Here is a 26731-nt window from a genome sequence, read left to right on the forward strand (position 1 = left end):
GTTTTTCAAACATAATTTTAATGTGATCACTGCAATTCGACCACAGCTTCAGAGAGGAAAAGAAAGTCTCAGGTGATCTGTGCTTAGGACTTCAGTCAATCCGAAACAGTTATTTGAGGCAGGGTTGTGACATGTATACATTTGGTGCAATAACGCAAATTAGGAATATTTCTTTTGTTCAAAAGAAAATAAATACTTCATTTGCATGCGCGTGCAAAAGCGCACACACACATACACAAATATTCCAGGACTGAGATTAGTTTACTTGAAGAAGAAAAACCCACACAGTTTGTCATAGGCTTTGCTTTTTTAAAAAAATGAATGCAAAGACCCAAAACAGAGGGTTTTCCCCTTCCTTTTTCAAAATCTTTTTCAAAATCTGAGTGTTGCGTTTCCAAGACATGATATATTTGTGTTAAACAAAGCAAAAAGGTGAAAACAAGCAATCCAAAGTATTGTAAAATTTATTGTTTTAAGTATTGCAGCTTTTAAAGAATAGAATGACATATCATTGCCACCATCGGTTACTGTTACACAAGAAGCATTTTACAACGGAGTTGTGGAAATTGGCATCAGAGTACATATTCATACTAAAACAGCAAAATATAGATAAGTACTGCATTGCATGTGCTGTCTATAGTTTACATAAGTTTTTTTAAAAAATCTGAACAAAAAAAAAATTCAGGATACAGGACTGCCTATAACAAACTCCAAAGCCAAAAGCAATCCAACTGGAAATTGAAGAAAATATTAAAATACAATGAAATGTGACTATAAGGCAGGCAAATTAGGACTTTTAATGTAGTCCTTCATGAGCTTCTATATTACAGCAAATAATTGAAAAAAGCAGTTTATGGAATTTTTTGTTTTTTTCTCTCCAACCCCTTTTGTTTTGTGTAGTACACGGGAGAAGTATAGGTCTATATATATCTGAGTGCCACACAGATCATACAAGAGAATACAAATTAAGTCTGTTCTTGGCTAGTATATTTATGCTACACTTCTGGCTTCTTTAATTCAACTCAGGAGAGAAAAAAGGGTGAGCTTTTTCTTTCCGTTAAACATAGCATTTAGTGCAATTTTGAAGAGAGATTCAGGTGTACTAAAAAGAAAGAACAATATTCTCAGAACAATAATGCTTTTTTAAAAATTATTATTATTCTTACCTATGACCATCCTTATTTTTAAGTGAATTGTGGATCAGATTTCTAAACCCAACGCTTACAAGAGTTGAAAGCAAGAATCATGAAAAAGAAACTTGACTACTTAGAACCAATTGCAACCTGCCGTTATTATTTTCAAATACGCATTCATAATATTTTGGTGGAACTGGTGTTTAAGAATTCTCTTTGCTCTACTGTAAAAGTAGCCTACAACACAAAAAGAAGCTCCAGATCTACTGGCTCTTCACACTTCTAGCAGTTAGAAAGGAGTTTGTGAACTATAAGTGTTGCCTTGTTTTCTTCCCATAATTTTTGTTTTTTAAGGGGGTCTTTTCTAGGGCTCATTTCTTCACTCATTTAGTCAGGCGCAAAACATAGCATTCATCAAGGAAGGTCTGTCCTTCCATCTATTTTTTTTTATCAATGAAGGTCTGTCTGTTTTTATGAAGGCCCACAGATCTCCCATTGAGTTATGGGGGCAAGAATGGAATTATGATTAATACTGACTACATACAACCCCCTGTGCACAAGTGTATGTCTGTGTCATCAATGCTAGCAAGATTCCCAGCAGAATTTCTGTAAAACTGGCAAATGGTTTGCCATTTAGAAACCATCTAAGAAGTTGGCTCATTTAAACAGCCAGCATGACAGTGTACACATGCCGCAGATCTGATTGCAAAACTATTATTGGGGGGAATTATAAGGGGGGACATATTTCTCACTGCAAACACTTAAGCAAGTGTGAACAAGCTACCTGAGAAACCCCAACGGTGGAATGACTCCTTGATCAGTCCAGGTTAGTATCCGAGTTCCTATTGGCACAATTCACTTAAGGTTGCCACTTTTTCCTCCTAGCGGGGCTCCTGGTCCTGAAACAACTTCATGTCTGTCAGAAGCTCAACAAGCACACCTTTCCCCCGGGATGGAAGTGCTATCAAGGGAAAACATTTGCTTGCGGTCTTTCTGCCTTCCACCCAGGCTGAAAAGGCACAGGAGCCCTGGTAGGTAAAAGGTGGCAACATTAGATCTACCGGTAAGTTGGTGAGTTGTCAAAATCATTGATGTCCACCATGTATTAAGCACACATCCGCCTGCATCTTAATGCCAACAAAGGGCAAACGGGATATCGTTTTCCTTTGCTGGTATTAAGCAGCAGGAATGGGGAGGAATCAAACCACTCTCCACCAGAGCCATTGTGTTAAAGGGAGTTCTCACGGTGGCTCCTGCTTAGACCAACACTATCTTTGATAACTACAACTGGCCATTCAACAAGTTGATTAGCAAAGCTTAAGAGGGATGATGGCATTACACAAACACACACACACACACACACACACACACACACACACCTATTTTGGTCAGGCAGAGACTCTCATGGAAAGAGGGTTGAGAGTGGACAAGAGGGCAGAAGTGTTGTGCCGAGTTAACAAAGGCCAGGAAAGAGGGTGGAGCACTGACCATCCAGTCTGTCTCCGAATCAAAGGCCTCTTCCTTTGTGGATGCACACCAGCCTTTTGTTAAAAGCAGAGGAGCAAAGCCAGGAACAAAGTTGGCAGCCCAGTGCCGGCTCTAGGGGTTTTTGTTTGCTTTGTTTGTTTGGGGCAGAACAGGGGATTTGGGGCAGTGGGCCTCCCCCAACAGGGGCCTCCTCCTCACCAATGTCACCTGCTGACCCAGTTTGCCTTCTTCCTTCCCGGCAGCTCGGAGGGAGAGGGAACTGCAACTCATCCCTACTGCTCCTACTTAGAAATGGTCAGGTGTAGGACAATTACGCGGCAAGGAGTAACAGCAGCAAGAGCCAAGCAGGTGAAGGCGGAGGTCAGCAGTGGGTCTCCTGCCCCGCTACCCACCACTGCACCCCCTAGGATAGCAGACTCCTCCCATTTTATACAAGGCACTCTGAGGACGTTTAACAACCACCAACCCCGGTGATGGTTTTGCAACGACAGCAAGAGTTTTCAGATATGTGATGCACATTCACCCAAAAGCTACTGAGGTAAGCATTATTATTATCATTTTCGTTTCGTCATCTCTCTCTCTCTCTTTCTTTCTTTCTGTAGCAAACACACTAGTTAAGACCATAGAACGGAGAAGAAAAATGATGACAACGACCAACAAACAATTAAAAAACACAGACCGTTACGAGTCACTCGTTTTGGCTCAAGAGGGTGGCAGATATATATATATATATATATATATATATATATATATATATATATATATATATCAGTTTCGTCTTTTGGTTGGTATTCTCGATTTGCAATATCCACCACAGTTTCAATACCTACTGGAGTAGGATACGTGCATACAATGTATTTCAAGTTACCTCACAAACAGTCCCAAGAAGAGGTGGCAGAAGACAGGAGGGAGCACCTTAAGCAGCTAGGCACATCAGACTCGGTCTAGGGGGGTGTCATGGGTACAAGTTCAAAGAAGTGGTACCCCCCCCCTTTCAGAAAAAAACCCCCAAAGAAGTAATTAGGGAAACCAGGGATCTTAAAAAAGGGAAGCGTGACCAAACCCTGGAAGTTTCCTATCACTAGCAATGATTGGATTCCTCCCTCACCCCCTTTTCTAATTTATTTCTTCAGAAAGGGAGGTTTTACTGTTTCTTTTTAATAAGGCACTAAATAGACATGTTACATAAAGGAAAGATACTCTTTTTTTTTCAAAAAGAACTTCTATAAATTCATATACTTTGTACCTTTCGTAGGAAGCGGTATTTATTCCTTTTAGTTCACCTTTTTTTTAAAAAAAAGGTAAATTGCAGGTGCCGTAAAGCTATCGTCAAGGAGCTATGGGTGGGAAAGGCAGGTTACGATGCTGTGAATAATAATAATAATAATAATAATAATAATAATAATAATAAAGGTCCAGGAACCTATCACTAGGCAAAAACAAAAAATAGCACAAAAATTCCTTTAAAATGGTGAAAACTTCAAGTTCATCTCTTAGTTGTCTCTATTGTCCTCTTTAAAATATATATAAATAGTGTTGCAAATGGTCAGAACTTTTAAAACTGTTCTCTGGCTGGCTGCAGGATTGCTGTTTCTTCCCCCCTTTTTTCTTCTTCTTCAAGTAATAGAAAAGTCGCATAAAAACAAGAGTTATTGCCTTTATATCTTTCATTTATGTTACCTTACTAGTTAGCATCTGGCAGAAAGCAAAATTACACCTCCTTGTAAAAAATAAAATAAAAAATGGTCGCTTGGTACAGTTCCCTCTTCTAACCATTCCCTATTACTCCAACATGGAGCTCTTGCATCCCCCCCCTCTGGTGGAACTGTGTAGGCATGAAGGTTGCCAACTTTTCAACTGGCCATTGCAGCTGTGCCTTTATCAGCAGCTAAAAACACGAGACCAAAAGAGCAGAACCTGTTCCGCCTCGTCCAGCTTCTCAAAGTGAGCAAATAAGATGCCTCCAAGAATCCCACAAGCAGCCGTCCTCTCCTTCCTATCAACTGATATTTAGTAGCGTACTGCATGTTGTGCCTAATAGCCACTGCTAAACCTGTCCTCCACGGTCTGTACAGACATGGCATGCACACACACACCAGCAGGCGATCGTGTTTGTGTCTCCGTAGAGTTGAGGGTGGGGAGGGAAGCTCCACTTGCTAATTTCTCACCATCGTGCTACTGTTAAAGACAGAAGAACGGGCCAGGCTGGTTTGTTTCCGTAGAGTTGGCAACCTTTGCAGCAATAGATTAAAATCTACGCACAAGACAGGAAAAAGCGTTTCGTTCCCTTATACATGCATCTATTTCTTCCTCTTTCTCTCCTTAATTTACGTCTCTCACTCTCACTCTCTTGCACAGTCAACATACAAAATTCACCATGAGGGTTAAAGCAACTGATCAGGTCTTTTTTATATACAATATATAAAAAAATGTAAACAATAGTGTTGTAAGACAAAATGCTTTATGAAACAAGAGAACTAGACAACACTCAAAAAGAAAAGAAAAGAGTAGATAATGGTGACATGAGCTGTTTCGAAGGAGGATTAGCGAGCAGAACCTCGACACAGAAGGATGTTGCAATGGTTATGTTTTGAGCGAAGGCCAACTTTCGGAAGAGGTAAAGGTTTCGCTTCTAATGCATTAAGAACAACTCTTTAGCCTTTAATACATCACAGGAGTCAACATGTTTCCATCTACATTTGTCCACGACCCACTCCAGCCCCAGCCCCAAGTCCCCCCCATCAGAACCTCTTTAGCTAGAATAAATAAAAGAGAGTTAATGACCAGAGGAAGCTGAGCAAGGCCTGCCAAGTTGGGTGCCCTCGCACATGGATGGATTGAATCTCAAGACCAGTGGTCAGCAAACCTTTTTCAACAGGGGGCCGGTCCACTGTCCCTCAGACCTTGTGGGGGGCCAGACTATTTTTTTGGGGGGGGAATGAATTCCTATGCCCCACAAATAACCCAGAGATGCATTTTAAATAAAAGGACACAGCCGGATTTAGAAGGAGATTGGGCCAGATCCGGCCCCCAGGCCTTAGTTTGCCTACCCATGCCCAAGACTGATTACATGGGTTCAACAGAACTGCATACGCTTCCCTTTCACAAGTCATAGGCTCCGGCAGACTTTGCACAACAGGGACCAAGAGGAATGCGGTCCCCGAGACATGAATGCTTGATTTCACCAGGGCGGTGGTGGTGGTTGAGGAAACCAGCTGAGAGTTTTTATACGCTTGGCTCACCACATAGCTGGGGAGTGGCATTTGGCTTGGGGCGAGTGGGTAGTTCTGCAGGCCCAAAAAACTGGGAGCAAAGGAAGACGAGACTCTTGCAGTGTTAATACTCGTGCAAATAGAAGGGATGTCAATGGACCCATATTCTTGTCCCGACAGAGCAAACTGCACCTGCTCAGCCCTCCTCTTCATTTACACGAGTATTAAGTGCACAGGGACCTTATCCTTCCCCATCTGGTCAACCTTCTTTTAAGAGTTTATTCAAAAAAATTTATGGGAAATGGAGCTGTCCCAAACCAGGCTTCTACAGAGCATTAGAAACAGCTGATCCATAAGGCAGGTTTGCGGGATCACCCTGCTTTTATCGCCTTAACTGACAAAGGTGAGCCAGACTGGTTTGGGGGGCGGGGGAAATAACCCCAACAATTAGAAGTCACCACCTGATCATTAAAAAGAAGGCATTTTAACAACCACTTATGCTTTTATAGTCATCCTGAAATTAGTGAGACGGTAGCAGTAGAAGGAGCTGTTTAAATTGCTCTCTCGAGGTCTTGGCTTTGCAAAACTCTGTTTAAAGAACACGATGTCTGCGCTCTTCTTAGCTTTGCTCAAAGCAGGGGCTCCCCAACCATTTAAATTTTGGCCATAGTTCTGCATTCTGCTGGCAGGGCCTGTACAATATGCGTAGCTATCTCCGAATCAATGAGAGCCAGACAAATCTTGTACCAGGGCAACTGTGAAATCATGCAGTGCTAACTCTTTGTCAGGGCAAGCTCCAAACTTTGCTTTTAAAAAAATATATTTTTGTCATGCTTCCAATAACCATAAATGGCCAAACAAATGCACAGTCAATATTTTATTTGTTGATTTATTTTTTAAAGTCTTTATTTCCAAGGGAATGTACAAGAGTGGAATCTTGCGCTGACTTAACATCCCTGGGAACAGACACCTGAGTGCAAAAAGAAGGGAAACTGTGAACAGTTTCGAAAGGTGCATACACGAATGTATAAATGACCACTTTTATCTTTAAGTCGAAATCATACCATACCAGAAAAGAAAGAGGGTAGTTTATACACATGCATTAAACACCCTTCAGAACGGATACAGTTCCGTGTACATTCTGCAGTCAGGTATCTTGACGACACCTGTAGCCAGGCGTCATAGATGCGATGATCAGGTTTGAGACATGGCCGAGTGACTCTGGAGAGCAAAAATATGAAAATAGAAAAATGTACAAGATGCAGTCTTCACATGATGTTCCTTACTGGTCTGTGGCTTTAGTTTTACAGGCATTCCCTCCCTCAATTTCTCTTTTTTAGTCCTCACTTCCGCAGCAACCCTATACACATTTACCTGGGAGTAAGTCCCATTCGACTCAGGGGAGCTTACTTCTGAGTAGAAGCATACAGAATTGCCCTGTTATAGACATGTTTCCCTTAACAGTTTTGTAGCAGATGTGATAAGAGGCTTTTGACCAACACAAGCACTGACACATTTATATTAAAAAATAGTGCAAAATTTCAACATTTATATAAATAACTCTAAACCCCTGCTTTTTTTTGTTTGTTTTTTTGTTTCGCTTTTTTTTACAATGTAATACATGCTCTTTTGAGTTGCCTCACAAAAATTGCCATTTTTTTAAAATTCTAGTTCAGAAAAAAACACAACAAAAACTCTTCTTCTTCTTTTCCCCCTCGTCAATAGTCTCTTCTAATATAAAAATACCTGCTTCCCCAACACACATACAGTTTCTCTTATTTTTTTTAATATATATTTATATTTATATTTATATATATATTGCAGATCTTTAAACAAATGTTTTTGTGCAAATATTTTTGTCTTTTAAAGTTAAGTGAAATAAACAACAACAACAAAAATATTGTAGCGCCGACACACGCAGCTCAACTAGAAACAAAACTGGGGCTGGGGTGGGGGGGGGGAGGCAGAGAAAAAGGATTGGGTATTTTTCTCTTTAAAAAACAAAACAGAACAGATACCCCCCCCCCCAAAAAAAATACCCAAAAAACAAAAAACCTTCTAGACAGAACTCAACAAAGAAATGTTTTGCAAGCTTGGTTGGCTTGTGCATTGAGACCAAACATAAACATGTAAATATTTATATGGAGAAGGGCGTTGCGTTTCATACACAGCGTCTCCGCCTCTCGATATCTCCCCCCCCAACCCACCCCACCCCACCCCGGGTAACAAGTGCAGAGTGTTTAATATCATTCTCTTTCTCTCGCTCTTTCTCTTTTTTTAAAAGGGGTGCCCTTTTTGCTTCTCTTTCTCTTTGTTCCACACTGTTGTGCTCTCAAGGCTGCCGAACTGCGATGAAGGGTGGAGCCTGCCCCCCTCCAGTATGGCGGTCACCCCGCCGCTGTTCTGTTGGTGCTGGTAAAAGGTTGAGCCGGGGAAGTGACCGATCACCTCACTGTACGTGGGGGGCGGCCCTTCCATCCGGCCGCTGCTCCCATAGCAGGTGGCGCTGATGCCAGAGTTGCTGCTGGGGGGCCGGGGGCCCCCGTACACCGAGCTGTCTATCAGGTCGCTGTCAAAGATGGTTCGGTTGGGAGGCGCCCGGACAGACTCCCTGTTGAGTTCCATTTGCTGCTCCGGGTCTCGGAGCTGCAGTGTGCACGGCCCCTGGTAAGGCGGGGGCTCCTCCCCGTCTGACAGAGAGATGGTGGGTGGCAGGTCGATCTCGTGCTGCATGTAAGGGTACGTCGGCTGGAATCTGTTGAAGCGGTCCCTCTGCAAGAAGGACGGGACGGCAAGCCGGTCCGTAGGCCTCGGTGTGTAGACTTGCTGCTGGAAACAAGAAGGGAGATGGGCGTAAGCGTCGCGTTCCGTGTGCAAGCCCACGAAAGCTGGCCTCTGTGCTAAGTTTTGACCATGTTTCGGGCACAGGCTGGGTGAAGAGGAGTGGTGGGAAGCCCCAGGGGAACCCCCAGAGGAAGAAGGTTCAGAGTCAGGAGGTTGGTGGTAGGACAGTGAGGAGAGATCAGAGGGAGAAGATTGGGAGGAGGGCTGGGCGCTGAAGGGGCAACAGGGTTTAGTGAGCAGGGAGAGCCAGTGACAGGCAGCAGTTCAGACTCCGAGGCTGAAGCAGAGGAGAGGGGATAAATAAAGAGGCTGCTGCAGAACCCAAGGACTTCCTCTTCTACTGTGACAAGCTCCCCTCTCCCCTGGTCTCAAAGAACATTATGTGTAACAAGACGGGCAGAACAGAGACCAGAGGTGCACAGACACAGTTTGCGGCTGCTTGGGAAACATCTGGGAAATGGGGAACCTTAGAAAGGGTAAAGGGGGGGGACCTTCAGTCTTGGCAACTGCAAGAAAGTGGTGTTGGGAATTGGAAGGGTTGCTGAGCTAGCTGTATGCCATTTCCTTGCATAAAGAGAATTTCACTGGCAACTGTGACTTGCCTCTGACTCCAGCCCTGACACCATGCTACTTACCTCTGTTACTCCATTTCCCGACACTGTGCTTTCTGAAGGCCACAAGCTTCCTTCCTAAAATGGGAAAGAACAGGAAAAGGTTGGATAATTCCTATTGGGCAATGCTGCTCCCCCACCCTGCTCAAACTTATTAACGATTGCTAGTAACAACGGCAACTTCCAAAGAGCCTAACGGTTTCTAAGAGCTGCACATGTATGATCTGAAGGAGCGTCTCCACCCCCACCGTTCAGCCTGGACACTGGGGCCCAGCTCTGAGGGCCTTCTGGAGCATCCCTCATTAGAATCACAGAATTGTGGAGTTGAAAGGGACCCTGAGGATCATCCAATCCAACCCTCTGCAATGCAGGGATATGCAGCTGTCCTGTACAGGGATCAAACCTGCAACCTTATCAGGACTACCCTCTACCCAACTCTACCCAGGTTATATGGCCTGGAAAAGTGAAACCACAGGGAACCAGACAGAAGGGCTTTTTGGTAGCTGCACCTGCCCTGTGGAATGCCCTCCCGGCAGATGTCAAAGAGTTAAACAACTATATAACTTCTCACAGACATCTGAAGGCAGCCTGTTTCAGGAAGCTTGGATGGGCGGGGTTTAGGAAGGGTAATGGGAAGTCACAGAATGAAAATTTATGACGTACTTAGTGATGTATTATGTAAACACTTAATAATAAGAAATAGAAAAAAGAAACAAATCATTATTATTACAAAAAAAATCACAATTGCTACCTGCTGGCTCACAACCTGCTCACAATCTAACAGGCATGATACAAAAGGAAAAAGACTGAGGAGGGAAGAAGAAAACAGCTGCTTCTTCAGTGGTCAGTTGACAGGGCAAGGTTGGTCTCCCCTTTGCCGTATGCTTCTCTTTCCCTATTTAATTCTCACAACATCCCTGTGAGGTAGGTTAGGCTGAGAGTGGGTGTTCTTCTTGAGAGACAGGAGGCACAGCCTTCCAGTGGCAGGCGGCAAAGCTTAAAATGCATCTTGTACATTATGTCAGTGATGCTTACAACAGCCTTGGGAGGCAAGAGCAGAACCTCCTATTAAATAAGATGTCCCTTGTATTGGGGAAAGTACCATAGCTCACTGGAAGAGCACACTGTGAGTAGTACCAAGTTCCATCCATCCTTAGCATCGCCAGATAGGGCTGCAAAAGGATCATGACTAAAAACGGACCTCCATGAACCAGCACCAGGCAGTATCTTAAGTAGCAGGAGTTTGCATGGGGAGAGAAGTTGAGAGAACTATAGCTTGTCTGGTGACACCTCTAAATTATTAGCTGAGCCATCTACAGTCACACCTCGGTTTAAGTATGCCTCGGTTTGAGTATGTTCAGTTTAAGGACTCCGCGGACCCGTCTGGAACGGATGAATCCACTTTCCATTACTTTCAATGGGAAAGTTCGCTTCAGGTTAAGTTCGCTTCAGGTTAAGTACGGACTTCCAAAACCAATTGTGTTTGTAAACCGAGGTAACACTATATTCCAAATTCGCCTTGCTTTGGCTTGCTGCCCCTTGGAATGCCAGCAGCAGCCAAAAAACAAAACAAAACAAAAACCAGATTTGAGAGGGATGCCTGCTTGGAAGCAGAGGCCATGGAATACTATCAAATTCAGCTTAAAGATGATGGGAAAGTTGCCCAGAAAGCCCAATGCAATATTGAAACTGACCCAGAAACTCCAGCGGGTGCAGAATGTCGCGGTGAGACTCATTACGAGGTCCTCACCGCGAGACCACATTCATCCAGTGCAGGGCCGGCTCTAGGGGTAGGCTGGGTGGCGCGGGGCTGGCAGGGGGGCGCCTCATGGTGCCCGTCCACCAAGGCGGGGGCGCCGGAGTGATCTCCGCACCACGGCGCCCGACATGCTTGAGACGGCCCTGATCCAGTGCTTTACCAGCTGCGCTGGCTCCCGGTGGAGTACAGGGTCAGGTTTAAGGTGCTGGTTTTGACCTTTAAAGCCTTATGCGGCTTAGGACCCTCGTACCTATGGGACCGCCTCTCCTGGTATGCCCCACAGAGGACATTAAGGTCCACAAATAATAACATACTGGAGATGCCGAGTCACAAGGTGGTTAGACTGGCCTCGACAAGGACCAGGGCCTTCTCAGTACTAGCCCCGATCTGATGGAACGCTCTCTCTCAGGAGACTAGGGCCCAGCGGGAGTTGTCATCTTTTCGTAGGGCCTGCAAGACGGAGCTGTTCCGCTTGGCCTTTGGACTGACTCAGTCTGACCCCGGTGTTACCCTCCCCTAAGGCTTTATCCTACAGATATTTAAATGAGGTTGCACTTGTAGATTCCTAATTTTAAAATTGAATTTTAACATTGTATTTAATCTGCATTTTAACTGAATTCTTTCTTTTATGCTTGCTTTGATATTCTTGTTGTTAGCCGCTCTGAGCCCGTTCTTGACTGGGAAGGGAGGGGTATAAATAAAATTATTTATTTATTTATTTTCATAAAGATCCTTTTTGACAGGGGGCTGCAAGCATGGGTGAAACAGAAGAAGTAAAATTCACAGGAGGTGGCTCAAGAACCTTTGGGCTTCAGTGTAACCTTTAGCATGGCCTACTATAGTCAGATCCATCGCTCTGCACACATTTGTTTCTGGTGGCACCAACCAGTGTGGTGTAGTGGTTAAGAGCGGTAGATTCGTAATGGGATCCCGTCTCCGCTCCTCCACATGCAGCTGCTGGGTGATCTTAGGCTTGTCACACTTCTCTGAAGTCTCTCAGCCCCACCCACCTCACAGAGGGTTTGTTGTGGGGGAGGAAGGGAAAGGAGAATGTTAGCCGCTTTGAGACTCCTTCGGGTTGTGATAAAGCGGGATATCAAATCCAAACTCCTCCTCCTCCTCCTCCTCCTCCTCCTCTTCTTCTTCTTCTTCCTCTTCCTCTTCCTCTTCCATTACTATGCAGCCTGCAAAGGATTGCTGCCCCAGGGCTTGCAGCCCTTGAGCTGAAAGGGGCTCCTCAACCCGTGGGGTTAACAAATCCACTCTGCACCGTTGTATTTTTGTTCCCAGCTCTGTAGACAAGGCATGCTGCAACCAGAAGAGGAGGCCAGAAGCGATTTATAGGGAAATGAGATGTTGCTCCAGATGGTTCCCCCTTCCTTCCGTTTTCATAGCAAATCTTGTCTCAAAAATGTCACACGTAAGATGCGAGGCTACTCTGGAGTGAAAGATAACCAATGCCGGTTTCATATGGAATATTAATTGACTTGCACCATTTGGGTGATATAACTAATAAACCGGCCATATTTCAGGAGGCTGCTGTGTGTAGCTAGGGAACTTGTTTAGTATTTTGGAGTGCCCCTGCATCTTACGCTCTACTTCTTAGTCAGAAAGCACAAAAACCACACTAAAGAAAAATTAGATGCACACGTATAAATGCATCTCCAGATGGTAGCAACAGAGATAAAAATCAAAAGGGCATTGTTAAGCTTTCAGGGAAATGTTATTCTGTTGTGTTGTCGCTCGCTCGCTTCTTTAAAAGTTTCATTTAAAGAACAAACAACCATGGCAGATTGGTTGTTGTTGTTTAGTTGTTTAGTCGTGCCCGACTCTTCGTGACCCCATGAACCAGAGCAGGCCAGGCACTCCTGCCTCCCACAGTTTGGTCAGACTCATGTTGGTAGCTTCGAGAACACTGTCCAACCATCTTGTCCTCTGTCGTCCCCTTCTCCTTGTGCCCTCCATCTTTCACAACATCAGGGACTTTTCCAGGGAGTCTTCTCTTCTCATGAGGTGGCCAAAGTATTGGAGCCTCAGCTTCAGGACCTGTCCTTCCAGTGAGCACTCAGGGCTGATTTCCTTAAGAATGGATAGGTTTGATCTTCTAGCAGTCCATGGGACTCTCAAGAGTCTCCTCCAGCACCATAATTTAAAAGCATCAATTCTTTGGCGATCAGCCTTCTTTATGGTCCAGCTCTCACTTCCATACATCACTACTGGGGAAACCATAGCTTTAACTATATGGACCTTTGTCGGCAAGGTGATCAGAATTATAGATCCACATTTTTTAAAAAAACCTTGTGGTGAGATTTCCCAGTTAAAAAAAAGAAAGAAGATGGTGCAAACCTCAACCCACCTAGATTGCAACTTCCCTTGTCAGGGGCAGCAGTTGCATAAGGAAACTTGGAATTGAGAAAAGGCTTCACAAGTCCAAAGCACTTAATATGCATTTCCAGCAGCGCTTCAGAAGACAGGGTAGTGCTGTTATCTCCACAGTGAGTTCCATGGCAGAGACAAGAGCTGAAATGGGGACTTCCTGGTTCATCACTTGGTCTCTAAAGTCGCAGGTCTACTGCACCCTTACCTGACAGCAAATTCTACTGAAGCCAGTGGGGGCTTGCTTCTGAGTAATTAGCCACACTCCAAGTAATTTGCATAGAACGGTTAGGTTGGAGATGGGGAACCTGTTGACTACAGTCCCTGGCTGGGAGTTGAGGCCAGCAACATTTTGGGAGGCCAGAGGTTCCCCACTCTTATATAGTAGAATGATAGAGTTGGAAGAGACCACAAGCACAAGAGCCATCCAGTCCAACCCCCTGCCAAGCAGGAAACACCATCAAAGCATTCTTGACATATGGCTGTCAATCCTCTGCTTAAAGACCTCTACCACACTCCTTGGTAGCAAATTCCACTGCCGGACAGCTCCTACTGTCAGGAAGGTCTTCCTAATGTTTAGGTGGAATCTTCTTTCTTGTAGTTTGAATCTATTGCTCTGTGTCCGCTTCTCTGGAGCAGCAGAAAACAACCTTTCTCCCTCCTCTTTACGACATCCTTTTATATATTTGAGCATGGCTATCATATCACCCCTTAACCTTCTCTTCTCCAGGCTAAACATACCCAGCTCCCTAAGCCGTTCCTCATAAGGCATCGTTTCCAGGCCTTTAACCATTTTGGTTGCCCTCTTCTGGACACGTTCCAGCTTGTCAGTATCCTTCTTGAGCTGTGGTGCCCGGAACTGGACACAGTACTCCAGGTGAGGTCTGACCAGAGCAGAATACAGTGGTACTATTACTTCCCTTGATCTAGATGCTATACTTCTATTGATGCAGCCCAGAATTGCATTGGCTTTTTTAGCTGCTGCATCACACTGTTGACTCATGTCAAGTTTGTGGTCTACCAAGACTCCTAGATCCTTTTCACATGTACTGCTCTCAAGCCAGGTATCTCCCATCCTGTATTTGTGCCTTTCAATTTTTTTGCCCAAGTGTAGTACTTTACATTTCTCCTTGTTAAAATTCATCTTGTTTGCTTTGGCCCAGTTGTCTAATCTGTTAAGGTCATTTTGAAGTGTGATCCTGTCCTCTGGGGTATTAGCCACCTCTCCCAATTTGGTGTCATCTGCAAACTTGCTCAGGATGCCCTCAAGCCCATCATCCAAGTCATTGATAAAGATGTTGTAGTAATTGCAGGACATCTTCGGGAGAAGAAAAGGTTAAGGAGCAGACCCTTCACAAATCCAGAATGGAGCCCCTAAGACGGTTGGATGGTGCCTTGTACGCCTCCTTCCAACAACTCCTGCAGCCAACATCTTGCTCTGCTTTCCGTTGGACCACATCAACGAGACCAAGAGAGGAGTCTTGTCTGGGCAGCCCAGGACCTCCATACACACTGTCCAAGCTTGTGCCCCCAGAGAGGTCACTTTGGTCTTTGCAGCCACGGCAGGCGCTGTGATTCTCCAGCAATTTTACTTGTCCCCCAGTCCCTCGAGATAAACTGATGCTAACAACTGTGGTTTTATGGTTGCATCTTTTAATACTCAAGGGTTAGCTTGCCCTAAGAAGTGGCCACAAGCCCTGGAATTGGCTTGCACCAGCTTTTCAACAGGGTTGGCAACTGGTCCCGAACGGCAACACTTAATTTTCATACAAGATGGGAGGATGAGACCTGTTGCTCAGAAGGGGCAAGGAATTGCTGCAAACAGCCCCTTGGAGCAGTCGTCCTTAATCTTTGCAAACATATTTCATCTGTGCATGCTGTTGCGGGAACCCACTAATTTATTCCCCCCCCCTATATTCGTATGGTGGTTGAGCTGCTGTGGTGACCCACCTTAGGTCAGGCTGTGTCCCAGCAGCAGATCCCAAACCACCAGTTGAGGACCAATGCGTTAGAGCAGCATCTGTGTGCTATGCGCAAGGGCAGCATTGCACGCAGGGGGTTCCACTTGGCTTAGAGGTCTGCTTGATAACAGTTTACAACACTGGGCAGAGGAGCGAATCACTCCGAGACATACAAATGCTTATTTTTTCATCATCCCATAGGGCATATTTACTAAGTGGTGAGTGTATCATCACCTTATGCTCAGTGGTTTATATTTAATTTAGCAGTGGGCAATGTCATTGCATTATGCCATCTGCCGCTCCAAAGTCTTCAGGCTGATGTCTGAACGCTACTGCGGGGAAAGAGGTGGATGGAGGCAAGCTTTCCTGCAGCCCCAAAGCCGATCCTTTGAAGCATCTTCTCCCATCACTCTTAAGATAATCATATGCCTTCCACTGCATACAACAACCCTTCATTGTTTTTATTCTGGACAAACGGATCCAGATTAAAATGTCCAGAGCCAGCCTTAAACTCTTCACAGCTGAAAAGCAAAAGGTTAAGAGAATGCCTCCTCATTTACTAATGGATTTTTAGTCTTGTCTACCAAAATTACGCCCAGAAATTGAGATTGGGGGCTGGGTAAAAAAGGCCCTCCTGGGCCCATCCGTGCTCAAAGCAACTGGTTGCCTAGTTTTCTTTCTTTAGCCAACATGGAAGAAGAAGAAGAAGAAGAAGAAGAAGAAGAAGAAGAAGAAGAAGAAGAAGAAGAAGAAGAAGAAGAGGAGTAGTAGTAGCAGTTTGGATTTGATATCCCGCTTTATCACTACCTGAAGGAGTCTCAAACCGGCTAACAATCTCCTTTCCCTTCCTCACCCACAACAAACACTCTGTGAGGTGGGTGGGGCTGAGAGACTTCAGAGAAGTGTGACTACCCCAAGGTCACCCAGCAGCTGCATGTGGAGGAGCGGAGACGCGAACCCGGTTCCCCAGATTACAAGTATACCACTCTTAACCACTACACCACGCTGGCTCTGCATGGTGCCCTGCAGACGTTATTTGAAGGCTGCCTAAAATCATACTTCCAGGGCATTTGTGCCCCTGCCACTGGTTGCAGATCTCAGTTGCCGTCGCCCCCAGGACCAGCCCAAGATACGCTGCTGCAATGCAAGACGGTCTCCCCCACCTTCCATGTACAAAAGGCAACCCAACCTGCAGGTGAAGGTTTCTTCAACAATGGCAACAAGACAGCTGAGAACTCAAGAGGCATCTGCCTCTCTGACTAATGGGAGGGCCGGCCCTGCTGCTCCACTTTCCAGTCAGCTATGGTGCTAGACTCCTAAGACTCTGGTAGTCCACCTGGATGCCATGCTCATTTTCAAGGCCGCTTGTTAAACACCCCACACTTGATTTTTGACCCAACTGAAGAGATAAGGATGTGAGACTTCTAAATGGAATACAGCAGCAGCAGCTAACCTTTGGACCTCTAGATGCTACTGGACTACAACTCCCATCATCCCAGACTTACTGGCCATGCCAACAGGAGCTGATGGGACTTGGAGTCCAACAACACCTAGAGGGACACAGTTCCCTGTCGAAACATTTGTTTGGAGGGGCACACCCCACATTGCACAGAGGCAAACATACGCTTGGCAGGGAGTTGCAGCCAGCCATGTCTCTCTGACAAGCGTGTTTGAATGGTGCATTCGCACTTCACAACTCATTCACACTTTAGGTTTAATATATGTCCCACCGAAATAAAATAATGTGAGCTGCAAAGCTATGTATTCTTGGTTTAACCCACTAGGGGGAGCTTTGCTGCCCCTTATAGGACTGCACCCAACATAAGCAGGCACTGCCTTTATTTAATGGAGAGAGACTGAAACCAAGTCGCAACTCCTTCATTACTTTCAGATTTTGCACTCTGGAGTGACACATGACAAATAAGCTCCTTCAGTTTTATATTCTGTGGCTAGATCTGCATATGCTAAAAAACTGTGTGTGTGTCAGGGGAAAGTTTTCCCACACAGCTGGGTGCGGGATAAGACTAGTATTTCTGTTCCCTGATGTGCTTGGTTTGATCTTGCTGAGTAATTATCGGTGAGCTTTCAAAAATGGTAATCCCCGCTTGCTGTTTGGAATGCAGCACTGCAGCAGGCCACAGTATCGCCTCAGTCTACTGCCTCCATTTGCAGCAAGGTCAGGTAAAGGACCCCTGGACGGTTAAGTCCAGTCAAAGGCGACTATGGGGTTGCGGCACTCATCTCGCTTTCAGGCCGAGGGAGCCAGCGTTTGTCCACAGGCAGCTTTCCGGAACACCATGGCGGAAACCAGAGCACACGGAAACGCCGTTTACCTTCCCGCCACAGTGGTACCTATTTATCTACTTGCACTGGCGTGCCTTCGAACTTCTAGGTTGGCAGGAGCTGGGACAGAGCAACGGGAGCTCAGCCTATCACGGGGATTCGAACCGCCAACTTTCCGATTGGCAAGTCCAAGAGGCTCAGTGGTTTAGACCACAGTGCCACCTGCGTCCCATTGCACAGGCTAGACTAGGTGATTTCACCAGGAAGAGGTTTTCTGGCCTGAAGGTACAATGTTTGGGTACCAGGCCTGCTGAGGATGCTCCCCTTTGATGGGAAGTTAAGCGGCTGCAGTATGCCTCCACATAGGCAAGACCTGTTGCATGGGATTTTGCCCACACGGTAGTCACAACTTTCCCTTGGTCAGGGAATGAGTGAAAAGCCCACGTGAGATTCCACTTCAAATAGGAATACAAATAATACTAAATGCTATAGGGCAGGGGTCGTCAATGTGGTACCCAATAGACATTGGTTTGTATAGTTATTTAAATGTTATTTCATTTATATCCCACCTTTTTTGCCCCCAGGCAACCCTGTAAGTTAGGCTGAGAGATAGGGATTGACCCAAGGACACCTAGTGAGCTTCATGACCAAGTGGGGATTTGAACCCTGGTCTCCCGGGCCCTAGTCCAACACTCTAACCATTGCACCACACTGACTCTCAGAATGCAATGTGTTGCTACACCTCCCACCACCACTGACTGTTGACCATTTTGGTTGGGGCTGATGGGGACCCACATCTGAAGGGCGCCATGTTGGCTACCTCTGCCATAAACAGAGAAGTATTTAGGGCGGCGCGATTGGTTCTGCCGCACTGGGCGACAAGCCTTGGGGGCGCCACAACTATGACATAGTGAACTGAGCAGAACGGAAGGAGCGATGTGTAGAGGGCACCGAATTTTGGTCCCGCGCAGGGCGCAACTGAAATTCGAAAGACTAAAAGCCCGTCCCTGCTGTAAAGTAACGAAATATTGCCCTAGCCAGGAATGCATAGCTTTGCAGGCACATTTCAGCACCAGGTTAGCCCAGAGCGGGGGGGGGGGGGAGAGAACTTCTTGAGATTTCACATCCATTGCTCAGAATATTCACATTGGTTTTTAATTGTGTTTTTATGGCTTCTATTGTTTCTTATGTCCACCATATAGTCTCCTATTGCAGTTTGAATTCTGTAGACTTGCAATTGCTACCACAGGTCGAAAAAATCATTAAGCAGACGGCCGAAACCCCCAGCAATTTTCAACCGGTCTGTGGCAGAAAACGTTTGAGAACCGCTGGCCTTACATACTGCTGCTGCTCCCTATATATTTATCGTTAATAAGAATTATACTGCGGGGTATGATTTTCAGCTGTTATCTTAAACCAGGCATCTCCAAACTGCGGCCCTCCAGATGTTTTGGCCTACAACTCCCATGATCCCTAGCTAACAGGGCCAGTGGTTGGGGAAGATGGGAATTGTAGTCCAAAACATCTGGAGGGCCGAAGTTTGGGGATGCCTGTCTTAAACAATGCATTGTTGCTTTGGATTTAGTTACCTATCTAACTTGGGGGGCTTTCCTATAGAACAGTGGGATAAAAATACATTATACAACAACAACAACAACAACAACAACAACAACAACAACAACAGGAATGGGGTAGAGGGAAGTGCCACAACTTCCCTGGTGTACAGTATACTACAGTTTTGCCTCTACTCTACTAAGCTGGGGAACAGACAGCAAAGCATTATGGGAGAACTGGGGAGGGCCACAGGCCTGATCTTAGGCCACAGACAATCCCATGGGTCCTAAAACTTTCTAGGAGTATCACAGGTCCCCGCTGCACATGACACCATTGACAGATAGATTGGCCACACTAGTGGACATTAGAAAAGTTTGTAAGAGTATCAGCCCACGTATATTTTCCAAGTGAGATTGGGAGGGATATAAAAACCAGGTCGAAGTCCTCCCAACATGGCTGTTCCAAAAGCACCCAGGGTCAGCTGGTGAGCACAGCAAACAACATGAACCAGCCAGAGAAGCAGGAAAGAGTTTGGGGAGGCACACATGGGCTACTTACTGATGATAGGTTTTCCTCTCTCCTCCGTCCTTGACTGTGCCGATTGATGAAGGACCGTGCAGAGAGTTTGTAGTGATTCAGCAGACACGTGATGACGACCACCATGACCATCATCACCACCACAATTATGATTATCTGTACAAACTCCAACTCCGCTGCAGGGAAAAGGAGACAAGAAGAAAAACAAACGCTTATTTTGAGATCCTGGGAGGAAAAGGCACCAAACCAAGAAAAAGCTACTGAAAGTGATGCTGCTGCCAACATTTGTGGCAGGGCCATAGCTCCGTGGTAGAGCAAACGCTTTTGCACACACAAGGTCTCAGGTTCAATCTCTGCCTTCTCTAGGCACGGCTGGGGAACACCCCTGTGCAAAACTCTGATGAGCCACTGCCAGTTACAGCAAGATGGAAATGAGCTACGTGGACCAGTGTCTGGACTTGGCACAAGGTAGCATCCTATGGTTCTAATGGTGGATTTGGCATTCGTCCAAGCCTAATCATCTGCTTAAAGGAAAATAGATGCAATGCAAAAGGGATACAAACACTAGCCAAGAAGTCTCACAAGTGAGCAGAACAGTCCAAAAGTAAAAGAGAGAGAGAGAGAGAGAGAGAGAGAGAGAGAGAGAGAGAGAGCGCATTCATCTCTCCCAACCCAAAAATTGGTGTGCGAATTGTTGCCCATTTGCTCATTCATTTAAAACATGGGCTAAAACTGAAGTGGAGCTTAAAAATAAGAGCAGGTTGCAAATCAAGACTGGGGGTGGGTGGTGGTGGTTAATACTAACCACGTTACAACCTGGCTCCAAGAAGACCCAATCAGTTCAGTTTTGGTACAGTTATTCCTTAGCCAGGCAGAAAGAGAACTGAACACCTAAAACTAAATATGCCACAAACAAAAAATGCCCAAAATGCGTCAGCTGCACACTCCATGCCATCTCAAAAGCCAGCAGATTTATAAGCCAGTTTCTCTACAACACACAATAACCACTATGACTAAGCAATGGGCATCTAGTAACATACACACTGTGTTCTGTGGCCCCTAACTATTCTTCATAAGCTGCAACAATCTAGATTGCAGAAAGCAGCGTTGGCATAGTACATGGCTTGTTAGAGCCCTACAAAGACTTGCCCTGGGCTCAATGGGGCAGTAGCAATCATTCAGCCAAACTGGTCTTGCATAGGCTCTTGCCTGCCAATGTGTAATTAATTCCTGTCAAAGGAAATGCATGGATTCGCACGATAAGCGAGGACTCTAAAGAGCTCTGCTGGAGAGTGTTACTGTATTTGTATGGAAGGTATATGTGGAGGTCCCACACCGCCTCATGGGTACTCCAGTGCAAGAGAAAGCATCACAAAGCTGCTCCCTAGATTGCAATGACAGACGGGTGTCACTTTGTCTTCTGAAACAACCAGGAAACAAGGCAGGTGAGGAAGCAGGTCAGGTGTCCTCTGGCAACCATTCTTCGTCTCACCTGAACCAGTTGAGAGCACTTACTAGTTCATTTCCAAGCACCGCCAGGACATCAGGTAAAGAGTTTTTTTAAATTAATTGGTCATCTGCAAGACTGTTGTCAAAAGGTGCCCCCTTGGGGATTTTTGGAGACAACACTGAGGACACAGACCTACTCAGGAAGGAGAGTCCACTGAGGACATCTTATGTGAGAGCTCTCCAAAACCTGGAGCTGGCCACTGATCATTGGCAAGGTAAAGGAAATTGCATATTGCCAGAAACTTGATTATAGGTGCTTTTGCAAGACAAGTTGGAATGCAATCAACAAAGGGCGCCCTATTTGCTGCCAGAAGGAAAAGCCCACCTTTAATCTTTGCTCTGCTATCCGCTATTACTGTAACGCACCAGAACAAAAATAGTCCTTAAAAAAAGAAAAGGAAAACAGGTGTGCTTTGAACAGCTTCAACCTTGCTGCCTTACTAAAAAGCCAGCCTGCAGAAAAGTTTTTAAAATACCTCTCAGGGAAACATTTGTCAACCGTAATAAAGTTTCGAGAAACGTACCTTGCACCCCTTCTGATTCCCCCTCCCCGGCATGGCATTTCTCAGACACAAACTTCCCATTGACGCTGAGCAAACCCATTGACTGACGCACAGCTGATAGAAACACACACAGACACACAAAGCGCGCAGGCTTTTCTTAACCTACGCTGATTCCAAACCATTCCCAGTGGCATCCGCATACCAGACTTCCAGACGTAATTTAATTCAGTGCTCAGTTCAGCCAGCTGGCAGTGGCAGCTTGAATGGCTTGAGTTGGCACAAAAGTGTACTGCACACAAAAAGGGGGGTGGGGTGGGGGTTGAGAAGAGGAAGAAATGCAATCCAAGCCACCATATAAACAAGAGCAAGCAACAACAGGCTACTAGTTAAAACTTCATTAGAGAGAGAGAGAGAGAGAGAGAGAGAGAGAGAGAGAGAGAGAGGGCAGCTTTCGGCAGGAATAGCTCCATGAGCTTGAGGATACAGTTCCCCACATTTTGCTTGGAGGCTGGCGTGGTTTTGGAAGGGATAGAATTTGATCCCAGAGACACAACACAGTCATTTGATAGAGACTATTATTCCCAAACAGCTTAGAGAGAAAATGCTCGCCTGCGCTTTGGGCAGAAAGGAAGAGCCAGCCTTTCCCTCATGGGCTACATTTGCCAGACTTAGGAACTTTCTTGGGAAGAAATGGAGCCACAAATTCATCAGGGCCAGGGCTCAGAAAACAGACTCTTAGGGAGACCCCTTATTACATTAAACAGGTAGTTTTCCCTTGCATGCCCACTGCAAATCACCCCTTCCACCCCAAACCTCTATTTGGACAGAAGTTGCAGATGGGGGACGAATAACCCCACCCAAAGGCCCAATCCCAGCCCCCCCCAATGCCTCAATTTTTCAGGAGTTTACAAAAGCTGTCCCCATTTCTGATTTGATCCTGGAAAGTCCCACTTTCCCTTAGGATGGAGGGAATGGAGTTATGTGACTCCCGAGCGGACTATACAACCTTTAGAAAATATCCGAAGGCAGCCCTGGATAGTTTTAATAGGTTTTTATATATGTTGGGAGCCGCCCAGAGTGGCTGGGGCAACTCAGTCAGATGGGCAGGGTATTATTATTATTATTATTATTATTATTATTATTATTATTATTACATCCCTATTTTCATTGGGGAAATGTTGGAGGGTATGTAATCCATAGAGTTGCTGGGAGGGGGTGCAATTTTAAAAGGGGAGGGAACACAGGCAAATGAGGGCAAACTATATGATAATGGGAGGGTATTTGCATTGGTAAGTTAAATCTTCCAGCTGGATGGCTTCAAGGTGGGTGTCTCAATGTGACAAACACTTATGCAGAAACGCCTAACAGTTGTCACATGACCCCAGGGCTTGTGCGTCCATTTAGGCGGACTAGGCAATTGCCTAGGGCGCGAAAATGGAGGGGGCGCTGGTGAGCCTGCCCCGCAAAACCCCTGCGCCACCGCCGCCCTCCTAAGGTGCGCGCTCGCGCTTCTCCCTCCCATGGAGGGGACGCTTTGAGCTCCTCAGCGGCTGCAGCGAGCAAGCGGTGGCGGTGGCAGCGCCCGTAGCTGAAGGCTTCAGCTACGGGCGCTGCCGCCGCCGCTCACTCGCCACCACCAAGGAGCCCCCAGCGTCCCCTCCACAGGCGGGAGGAGCGCGAGCCAAAAGGAGAGCTCAGCGCCCTCCCGCCTATGGAGGGGACACCGAGAGCTCCCCAGCGGCGGCGGCCGCAGCGAGCGAGTGGCGGCGGTAGTACTGGCGGCAAGCGCCCGCAGCTGAAGCTTCAGCTAAGGGCGCTGCTGTCGCTGCCGCTCGCTCGCTGCAGCCGCCGCCGCTGAGGAGCTCAAAGCGTCCCCTCCACAGGCGGGAGGGCGCCAAGCTCCCCCCGCCAATGGAGGGGACGCAGGGGCATCAGCGGTGTTGTGTGTGCGTCATGACGCATGTGTCATGACGCATGCGCCCGGGGGGCGCCAGAAGATGTTTTTGCCTAGGGCGCAAAAAGCCCTAGCACCGGCCCTGCATGACCCTGACCTGATGCACGATAGTGGACACACAGAAGAAGAATCTCATCATGGGCTAGATCCTCAACAGCTTCTATCTCAACATTATTCTACTAGAAGACTTCCTCCAGGAGGACCTGCAGCAAGAGAACTCAGCTGGTTGTTTTAAGTTCGTGTGTGAAATACAGTTCTCCCCCACTTGTCTCTCCCACCAACAAACAGAACAAACGGCTTCTCCTATCCCAGGACTTTGGGTGAGCTTTTCCCCTCTGTTATAAAGGGCTACTGACTGATACTTCACCACTCTGCCACATGAACATCATGTGGGTTCACAGCTTATCCCAGAGACTCAGGGCAGCTTGAAGGTGACGGCCAGATGAGCCTAGGCCCCAGGGTATGTAAGAGAATTCATTCATATCATTCATTCATTCATTCATTCATTCACTGGTGTATAATAGCCCATCCTTCATCAAGTCCCAAGGTGGGTTAAAGCAACCCAAAAAATCAGTATTAAAAACAGTTAAAACAAACTGCAGTCACAGGAACAGAGTAATGGGTAAATTTCGTCCCACTTGGTATATTTTTAACCAGGGGAACATCAAATGCCTTATACCTACACTTATGTGAGCTCAGGTGTAAAGAGAATAATAGCTCTGAACTTTACCATTTTCTTGCTTTGGAAACTTGGGGGCAGGGGCTTGTGAGATGCAGTGCTTAAATCTCGGGATGCAGGATGAAGAAATGACCTGGTCCTTTTTCTGGGATTTGGCTAAAGTGAAGAAAGGGGTTTGTGGAATGAATTTGTGGGCTCCCTGGATGGCTTTTAAAAGAGGATCAGACAAATTTACGGGGCATAAGGCTACCCATGGCTACTAAGTATGATGGCTATGCTCTGCCTCCACTGTTGGGGGTAGAAAACTTCTGATTAGGAGGTGGTGGGAGCCACAGGATGCAAGACAAATGGGCTACTGGTTTGGTGCAGCAGGCTTTTCTGATGCTCCTATAATTCAAGCTAATTAAATTCTCTCACATCTCATTACTGTATTAGGTGAGATTGTGTCATGCATGTTCTGGGACACATAAGCTAGGGTTGCCATTCGTCAGGAATTTCCCGGGATTTCAACGGCGGAATTATCTTCCGGGGGGAATTTTTGAAGAATCGGCAAAATGTCTGGGGTTTTTGCCAACTGAACAAGGAAGTGTTCAGTTCTGAGCACCACAGTTCAAGAAGGATACTGACAAGTTGGAACGCGTCCAGAGGAGGGCAACCAAAATGGTCAAAGGCCTGGAAACAATGCCTTATGAGAGCTGGGTATGTTTAGCCTGGAGAAGAGAAGGTTAAGGGGTGATATGATAGCCATGTTCAAATATATTAAAGGATGCCATATAGAGGAGGGAGAAAGCTTGTTTTCTGCTGCTCCAGAGAGCAATGGATTCAAACTACAAGGAAGAAGATTCCACCTAAACATTAGGAAGAACTTCCTGACAGTAAGAGCTGTCCAACAGTGGAATTTGCTACCAAGGAGTGTGGTGGAGTCTCCTTCTTTGGAGGTCTTTAAACGGAGGCTTGACAGTCATATGTCAAGAATGCTTTGATGGTGTTTCCTGCTTGGCAGGGGGTTGGACTGGATGGCCCTTGTGGTCTCTTCCAACTCTATGATTCTAAGTGTGTGTTAGAATACTACTCTTGGCTCTCCTTTTGGGGTGTGTATGTGTGAATCCCCTCCCAAAAGCTCAAAACTATTATGCTGATTTCCCCCCAAAAAAGCCGAATTCTTACTTCTTGAAATATGGCAACCCTACATAAGCACACCCAGAGAGCACATTTCCTCTTCAAGTCACTGAGTCACTGCAGCCAGTTGCATGCAGTGGGGATTTAGAGAGCCAGGTGTTTAGAAGATTTGAAACCTGGAGGCTGGGTGTGTCTATTTAAACAGGTAAGGAAAAATCGGCATGGGGTGGCGAGGAGCACTTTTCGAGAAGGCATCAAACACAATTGCAGGCTGTTTTTATCCGAAACTATGTTCACAGACAAGCAACCATGGAAACCATTTTTTAAAAAGAAGGGGGGGGGAGATAGGAGTCCCCCCCCTTCTCTCCAAAATCTGCTCTGAGTTCCAACGGTGTTTTTAGCCAAGAAAGGAGCAGGCCTCTGGATTGGGTAGTTGGTAGGGAGACTAGATGACTCTAAGGGTCCCCCCCTTTGCAACTCTACAGTTCTAGGATTCTATAATTTCTTTCATGCAATTGGTTGCTAAGTGCTGGATTTAGTGGGGTGGGTGGGAAGGAAGGGATAAGATGATTGGTGAGAGTTCCTTCTGGCTTCCACACGTGGTTCAGCGCCAGCATAAGCAAACAAAATGCCAGGCAAACCACCCAGTCCTGCCAGTTACCTTGGAGCAGAGTGCTGAGTCGCAGCTGCTCTGCCAGCCACTAGATATCCCCCCCCCCCCAAGTATTACATTTCCTGCATTTCTTCCCAAGGGTGCCCCAAAGAACTTCTATAACTACGAACCAGACCCTTGTAAAAACTTTTATTTGCTTGCTTAACTTTGAATTAATTAGTTCGGGTTCAACAATATTCCCTGATCTGGCCTTGTCAGCTGAATGCGGGGTGTGGGGGGGGAGGGGGGAAGGATATGATATTATTTTATTATATGAAATTATTTATTTACAACCTGCTTTCCGTATCATAGCATGCACCTCAAATCAGCTTACAAATTAGAACAATAAAACAGCAACTGTATAAAAATCACGATCTCCCATAACCAGTTCCAGCAATAAAACAACTTTTTTAAAAATACACAACGCGATTGGCCAAATAAAAAGAAATGAAAGAATAAAGCCTCATGCTGCAGTGATGTGCTCAGTTTGCGGGGTTTAGGCCGCCCAGCTGTGTGGTGTAGTGGTAAGAGCACTGGTGGGCAACCTGCACCCCTCA

The 26731-nt window shown here is 46.0% G+C and overlaps 1 protein-coding gene across 2 annotated transcripts in view; it reads right to left on the reverse strand.

Moving 5' to 3' along the window:
• Nucleotides 1-446: 446 nt before the first annotated feature.
• The window catches only part of PMEPA1 (prostate transmembrane protein, androgen induced 1), an 86336-nt gene continuing 60051 nt past the window's right edge, over nucleotides 447-26731 (reverse strand). The window contains exons 2-4 of one of the 2 annotated variants that reach the window (XM_035121289.2): nucleotides 19780-19934; nucleotides 9313-9366; nucleotides 447-8659 (exon numbers count right to left, since the gene is read on the reverse strand). In XM_035121289.2, the coding sequence (XP_034977180.1) occupies nucleotides 8111-8659; nucleotides 9313-9366; nucleotides 19780-19934 (758 nt within the window). In that variant the 3' untranslated portion in view covers nucleotides 447-8110. Of the gene's footprint in view, nucleotides 8663-9312; nucleotides 9367-19779; nucleotides 19935-26731 lie in introns of both variants that reach the window. The other variant, XM_035121288.2, reaches the window with a different exon arrangement.

This window comes from Zootoca vivipara, chromosome 7, assembly GCF_963506605.1.
Source record: "Zootoca vivipara chromosome 7, rZooViv1.1, whole genome shotgun sequence".
NCBI lineage: Eukaryota > Metazoa > Chordata > Lepidosauria > Squamata > Lacertidae > Zootoca > Zootoca vivipara.